At 42.3% G+C, this 7627-nt stretch overlaps 1 protein-coding gene across 3 annotated transcripts in view; it reads right to left on the reverse strand.

The window, feature by feature from the left end:
• Window positions 1-76: 76 nt before the first annotated feature.
• LOC122563449 (regulating synaptic membrane exocytosis protein 3-like) overlaps window positions 77-7627 on the reverse strand; it is a 151900-nt gene continuing 144349 nt past the window's right edge. For all 3 annotated transcript variants that reach the window (XM_043717186.1, XM_043717187.1, XM_043717185.1), the window contains exons 6-7: window positions 3693-3794; window positions 77-279 (exon numbers count right to left, since the gene is read on the reverse strand). In XM_043717186.1, coding sequence (XP_043573121.1) covers window positions 101-279; window positions 3693-3794 — 281 coding nt within the window. In that variant the 3' untranslated portion in view covers window positions 77-100. The remainder of the gene's footprint in view (window positions 280-3692; window positions 3795-7627) is intronic.

The following is a 7627-nucleotide window of genomic DNA, read 5'->3' on the forward strand; positions in this document are numbered from 1 at the left end:
TGACCTATAGTCAATACACCACGTATTCCCAGTTGCTATCAGCACTGACCTATAGTCAATACAACATGTGTTCCCAGTAACTATCAGCACCGACCTATCGTCAATACACCATGTATTCCCAGTAGCTATCAGCACTGACCTGTAAGACCTTCCCCTGTGGGCCTTCATCGAACAATAAAGCTTGCTGGTAAACAGGGTCCATGGATTTCCTTGATAGCTTGGTTTTTCTCTTTGCTATACACACACCATTCTCCAGCAGGTACACCTTAATGTATGGAGCTGAAATACACAAGGTACAACTTGTAAACTGTGGGGCACCAGAAAAAACCCAACAGCGAATATAAAGGTGTTGAAACATCGTGATGATTCATGCATTTTGGAAAGTATAATAAACTTGTCTTTACATAAAGCAGCATCTGCAAGTTTAGGGCAACCAACGCAATTTACAGCTGATTAGCTAGTTTACAATGTTGTCATGTTCAAAACACAATAAGCAAGCTCCCACGGCAGGTGGCCCCAGGAAATCTGGATGCTCATGGAAGGACTAATTGGCCCAGACACTGGGATGAATTCATCTGATCCACATCAAAAGTTGCTGAGGGATTCATTACGTCCACACTACAAGCGAAACAGGAATACAGTTTCACACCTAATCTGAAAGAATTGTACCTTTGACAGTGTAGCACACTCTGAGAACAACAGCCCAAACTGGTGCCTGCTTGGCTCTGTGTCTAGCTGGAGGCGATATGCCTTGAAATAACCTTGTAACTTATGCCAAGCAATCGGTAGCACATGCACAGCTGATACCCCCATGAGAAGACACTGTGCATTTTGAGGGACTCGTGAAATCAGTATCAAAATAAACCAGAGGCTTGCGACTCTGTTGATCTCATGGGGCTATCATAGAAGAAAAGCATGAACACTGGCACCATCCCGTCCTTTCCAGATAAAGGTGAAAAGGATCAGTGCAGGCCAGTGGTCAGACCAGCTCAGACCAAGTCAATCAGCTGTCTGGTCATTCAGTGGGTATCACTCAGGCCTGAGTCAGAGACAGTGAGTTCAAGTGACAAGGTGAACCCTTTATTCTAGCACTGAGATGCAGTGAAAAAATAAAAAATAGAAATAGAAACATTCGGCCCTTCAAGACTGCTAAACCATTCAACTATGCTTCACCACAGCTGATCATCCAACTCAGTACCCTGGTCCCACTGTTGTCCCTTTAGCCCTGAGAATTCTATCTAACTCCTTCTTGAAAACGTTCAACATTTTGGCCTCAGCTGCTTTCTATTGTAGCTAATTTCAGTGCTGGTTAATGGCTCCCTACCCTCTGGGTGAAGACATTTCTCTTCATCTCAGTTTTAAATGGTCTACTTATCCTTAAACTGTAACCCCTGGTTCTGAGCTCCCTCGTCATCAGGAACATCTTCCTGCGATGACCCTGTGAGAAGTTTATAGATTTCTATGAGACCTCATTCTTCTAAAGCCCAGTGAATGTAATCCTGAGCAATCCAGTGTCCCCTCATACATTAGCCTGCCATCCCAGGAATCCGTCTGGTAAACCTTCACTGCACTCCCTCTGTAGCCAGAACATCCTTCCTCAGATTAGAAAACCCAAATTGTACACAATATTCAAAGGGTGGTCTCACTAAGACCCCGTATAATTACAGCAAGGTATCCCAATTCTGTGTTTTCCTGCTGGGGTGGTCTATTTTGCCGTGATTGAGCTAATGTACAACAGGAAACGGGAAGATTAAGACAAAACTATTGATTATTGATCTTCGTTTTAACAGTTTACGTTTGAGGCAATCAGAGACTGAGCTGTTCACTGTGAAATGGAGCAGCTGGAACTGAGGAACCACCTCGATCCTTATACTTTCTCTGGCCCACAGCAAATGGAAAGGGAGTTGGAATCTTTGCAAGGGCTAAAGTGTACGGGGAATGGTGATACTGGGCTGCCCTCTGGTGGTGATAAGATTGGACCTAGTGACTGTAAAGTAGGTCAAAAGTGACGGGTTTTTAAAAAAATCAAATGAACTGTGAACAATTCGAGCACTGCTAAAACCTTCACTTAAAGGCAGAGTAACTCAAAATATTCACAGTAGTGCAGTAAATTAAATTACTAAAGACACCTCCTCAGATACGAGTATTTAAACGATGTCATATGGACTTGCTCATGGGTAGTGTGAACCACTACTGTAATGATTCATTCCTGTAATGGCTTCTAAATGTTTACTCAACCTACTCATGAAAGGTGACTACTGCCATTGGGAGCGGGTGTTCTAAATAGACATCAAAAATAGTTCCAGTGAGGTGTGCTTCAACAAATTGACAGTTAAATTCTTGGTTCCTGCCTGAGGCAGTTGGTCAGCATCAGGTAACTGGTTTAAGATTTTCCTCCTACGTGTTTTCAAAAGTGTGAGTAGTTCATTGGCTGATTCCTTGCTTGTTCCGTTAATATTTGAACCAATTGGGGTGCAAGTATTAATATTCTTTGTAACCATGACATTTTTCAGTTTGGTATCCCCAGTTGTAATGTTTTCAGTTAACATTCTGGAAAGTGACAACAGACAGACACTGTGTTTATTGAAGCTCTCCAGATATTAATCTGCATCTCTATCGGATGTACAACAGTAATTGTCACTTCTCTTCTTTACAGAGCAGCAAGTGCGTTCTTACAGCATCCTGGGCCATAGTTATCTCTCAAGCAACTGCTAAAACAGATGACATGATTACGAATACATTGTTTTTTGAGGTGGTTCAGAAATGCCTCACTGATTCTGGAGCATGATGACCCACTGTAAATACGTAAACGTCTTTCTCAGTTAGTGCACTCGAACACTGAACAAAATGCAGGGAATGCTGAGCATAAGAACATGACAGAGGAAAGCAAATAGATATGTAAGCAGTGTGCCAGTGTCTCTGTCCGAGAGAAGAGCAGTGCTGCCATCACCAGAGAGAATCACAGAAACCTAAAGTCCAGACAGAGGTCATTGAACCCTCACACGTGTGCCTGCTCTTTGAAACAGCTGAGCTAATTATGGGATAGCGATTTTTGAGAAGACTTGATAAGTCTGTAAGTTAGCTCACTGAGCTGGAAGGTCTGTTTTCGGACGTTTCATCACCATACTAGGTAACATCAGCAGTGAGAGAGTCCGGTGAAGCACTTCACTGGAGACTCTCACTGATGACGTTACCTCGTACGGTGACAAAACATCTGAAAACAAACCTTCAAGTTCAGCAAGCTAACTTACAGGCTAATAATTATGGGATATTAGTCCAATGTGTTGCTTTAGGATTCAGTACAATGGGTGTGAATGGAAAGGGGCTTAATCCATTGGGATTCACTACAATGGATGTGGATGGGAAAGGGTTTGATCTATCAGTAATCAATATAATAGGCCTGAAAGTAGGTTCTTTGTTGACTCCTGTGATGGTAGTTGGGAATTGCCTTGCTCATGTTGAGCAGACATGTTAGTTACTGATAATCAGTGATACATCTGACAAAAGACATTTTCCTTTTAAGGACAGGATTGCTGGCCTCATTGCATGCAGAATGGGATAACCTACTCAGAGTCATACCTTTTCACACTGCCAGGAATGATGCATATTAGACCCAGGTCTCTGTTAAAATGAGGTAATAATGTATACATTTCACTTCAAACAGTAGTGTGTAACTCTTTCTGAGCACTGACCTGGCAGAGCTTTCGTACCAGGCTTTGGGGTCAGTCCCCTGGCTTGAATAATCTCCACCTCCAGCTGTCCACTTCGGTCAGCCATCCCAATGTGAATATCACCTGCAGTGCAGACAGATATATTGATTAGATCACAACATGCGCACCAATGAGTGTGGAAACCAACTCTAAATCCCTCAATTAGGTTCCAGTCTGTAACTCATTCCTGGGAATCGTCCTGAACCCCTGGATTAGATTCTAATTTGCAACTCACTCCCAAGTAAATGTTATTCTATTTATTATAATCTATCCCTGAACCCCTCAATGAGATTCCAGTCTTACCTCAATCCTGGGAATCCCTTATTCTAAATATAAACCCTCTGAAACTCTCGATTAGATCCCAGTCTGTAACTCATTCCCAGGAATCCATTAGCCCATAATCCCTGAACCCATCAATTAGATTCCAGTCTGTAATTTACTGTCAGAAATCTGTTAATTATATATAAGTCCCCTGAGCCCCTTGCTTAGATTCCAATTTGTAACTCGCTCTCAGGTAACTGTTATTCTATTTATAATCTATCCCTGACACCTTCAATTAGATTCCAGTCTGTAAACCACTCCTGGTATTATTCTATATATATGTAAACTCCTCGATTAGATTCCAGTCTGTAACTCACTCCTGGGGATCTGTTATTCTATGTATAAACCCCTCAATTAAATTCCAGTGTATAATTCACTACTAGGTATCATTAATCTGTATGGAAATCACCTTGAACTGACTGAATGCTTAGATTTCAATCCTGAACTCACTCTTAGGTAATCTATTCTATTTATAAATAAGCTGATGTTCTATTGGACATCAATGGTTCATGAAGATGGTAATTCTAGAGGTGTTCCAGTTGTGGGTCAAATTCCTGCAGCTGACCTGTACTTATCTGAAAATTGCGTCACTATACATGAATACATCTACCATTTGTTGATCTCTTGCAATATGTTTGCTTTTGGTCTCACTTTCAGGAACTGCCTGGTTTTTAACCTCAACCCTCTGACCTCCCTCACTGTTGTTCTCAATCTCCTTTGATGTTCCTCATCCGGTACTTATAAACCCTTTCTAGATTCGAACATTCTCAAACTTTCCTCAAGTATTGTCACACACTCTATAATTTTTGGGTCTCCTCATTCAAGTGCTAGAGTAAAAATTGCTCTTTTTTGTTTTATTTGATTCTTAACCCACGTTATCTTTTTAATTCTGGATAGGCCATGACTGCAGTACTGTGTCCAACCTTCAGCATGGAAAGGATGATAAGGCCTTGGAGAAGCCAGGGATTTTATTGGGATTGTTCCAGGGATGAGAGGTTTCAGTTGTTTGGAGAAACAGGGATTGTTCTCCTTAGAGAAGAGAAGATTTTATAGAGATGTTTAGAACCATGAAGAACAAATAAAGGAAATTATCTTTTCCCATTGACACACATGCCACTAACTAAAGTAATGTGCAAACAAAGCAAGGGTGATGTGAGAAAACACGTTTTTCACACAACAAGTAGTGACACTACCTTGAAGTGAGATGGAGGCAGATTCAACTGAGCCATTCACGAGGGTATTGGATGGTTATTTGGATAGAAATGGTATGCAGGAGATTGGCTCTCTGTAATAGAACCAGTCCAGAGACAATGGGCTGAATGGCCTCCTTTGCAGCTTAACAGTTCTGTTATTCTGTGACATCACAGATTGTAGAGGAAAATAGAAGCTCATAGTGTGGGAGGTAACATATTGGCTTGGACAGAAAGTTGGCTCTCTGACTGAAAACAGAAGGTATACAAGATGCAGGGGAGCGAAGGCATTGTAGCTAAATAAGCAGATGACACCAAGTGGGTTTGGAAATCTGCTAAGAGGAAGAGTCATCTGTGAACCTGGTTTCTGTTGCACTTTGAGATCATAAGGTCACAGTAAGACATAGGAACAGAGGCAGACCATTCAGCCCATCAAGTTTGCTCCACCATTCAATGAGATCATGCCTGATCTGAAGATCATCCTCAATTCCACTTGCTTGCCTTTTCTCCATAAACTTCAATTAGAGACATAGAGTCATAGAGATGTACAGCATGGAAACAGACCCTTCGGTCCAACCCGTCCAGACTCCCCAACCCCAGGGAAAAGACTTTGTCTATTTATCCTATCCATGGCCCCTCATAATTTTGTAAACCTCTATAATGTCACCCCTCAGCCTCCGACGCTCCAGGGAAAACAGCCCCAGCCTTTTCAGCCTCTCCCTACAGCTCAAATCCTCCAACCCTGGCAACATCCTTGTAAATCTTTTTTGAACCCTTTCAAGTTTCACAACATCTTTCCAATAGTATGGAGACCAGAATTGCACGCAATATTCCATCAGTGGCCTAACCAATGTCCTGTACAGCCGCAACACGACCTTCCAACTCCTGTACTCCATATCCTGACTAATAAAGGAAAGGTTTGCTGTCAAGGTCTGCAGTCAGTCAGTCCTCTGAATAACTGTTCCACCTACCACAGGGGCTTCATCATCCTCATCCTCGGCTGCCTCTAATGCTGCCTCCTTCTCCTTCTCCTTTGCAAGGCTCTTCCAGGTCACATCATCATCCACAATTCGCATTCCTCCGCCTTTATTCCCCTTACTGATTAAAAATCTGTCTCTCATATATGGATGTACCTAGTGAGCCCGCCTTGACTGTCCTCGGTGGTAAGGAATTCCACAGAATCACTAGTGTCTGAGTGAAGAAATTCCTCCTCCTCTCTGTCTTAAGATGGTGACCTCTTATTGTGAGATTATGCCCTCTTGTCCGAGATTCTCCCGAAAGCAAACAACTTTACTGCATCTACCTTGTCAATTCCTCTAAAAATCTTATGTGTTTCAATAAGTTTGCTTCTTATTTTTCTAAATTCCAATGAATACAGGCCCTAAGTAATCAACTTCTCCTCATAAGACAATCCCTCCGTAACTGGGAGCAGCCCTGGTGAACCTTCTCTGGGCTGCCTCCAATCCCAGTACATGTTTCCTTCGATAATGGGGCCAAAATTGTTTACATTATGCTGGATGTAGTCTGACTAATGTGTTATTGGGGAAAATAAAAGCTCATAGTGTGGGGGATAACATAATGACTTGGACAGAAAGTTGGCTGTAGTTTTACCAGGGCTTCCCAATTTTTATTCTCCATTGCCTTTGAAATAAAGACCAACACTGGATTTCCCATCCTTATCACCCGCTCGACTTGGATGCCAGTGTTCTGTAATTCATGGATGTGGAATCCCAATACCTTCTGTACTGCAGCTTTCTGCAGTCTTTCCACATTTAAATAATATTCAGTTCCTCCATTCTTCCTGCCAAAGTGTATAATCTCACAAGTGCCCACATTGTATTCCATCTGCCAGGTTTTCGTCCACTCCCCGAACCTGTCTATATGCAGTCTCTGCATAATCCTTACCACTTGCTATACATTTTAATAAGCTGAAATTAACTGTGGGCCCAAAGTGGCACTCTACTAGTTACAGGTTACCAACTTCAAAATACCTCCTTTATCCCAATTCCCTGTCTTCTATTAATTAGCCAATCCTCTAACCACGCTAATATACTAACCCCAGCACTATGACCTCTTTTCTATTAAATAGTTTAATGTGTGGCACCTTATCAACTGCATTTTTAAAAAGCTGCATTTACTGACAGCAATGCATGTGTGCTATGCATCACGAAAATTCACAATGTGCCTTTAAACGGGTTTTGGACCTGGGGCATACACATGGGCAATTTGGGGAATACGGCCTCAAGGGATTTGTCCTCACTGCCTATCTGCATCTTCACTCTGTCAGTCCCATACCCTCATTCTCCCTCTCCACCTATCACCCTCACTACCCCCACATCCTCACTCCTCACACTCTCATCCTCCATCCTGTGCCCTCCTTCTTACCTGCCCTCTCACTTTCCCCTT

The sequence above is a fragment of the Chiloscyllium plagiosum genome, chromosome 27 (genome assembly GCF_004010195.1).
Source record: "Chiloscyllium plagiosum isolate BGI_BamShark_2017 chromosome 27, ASM401019v2, whole genome shotgun sequence".
In the NCBI taxonomy this organism is placed as follows: domain Eukaryota; kingdom Metazoa; phylum Chordata; class Chondrichthyes; order Orectolobiformes; family Hemiscylliidae; genus Chiloscyllium; species Chiloscyllium plagiosum.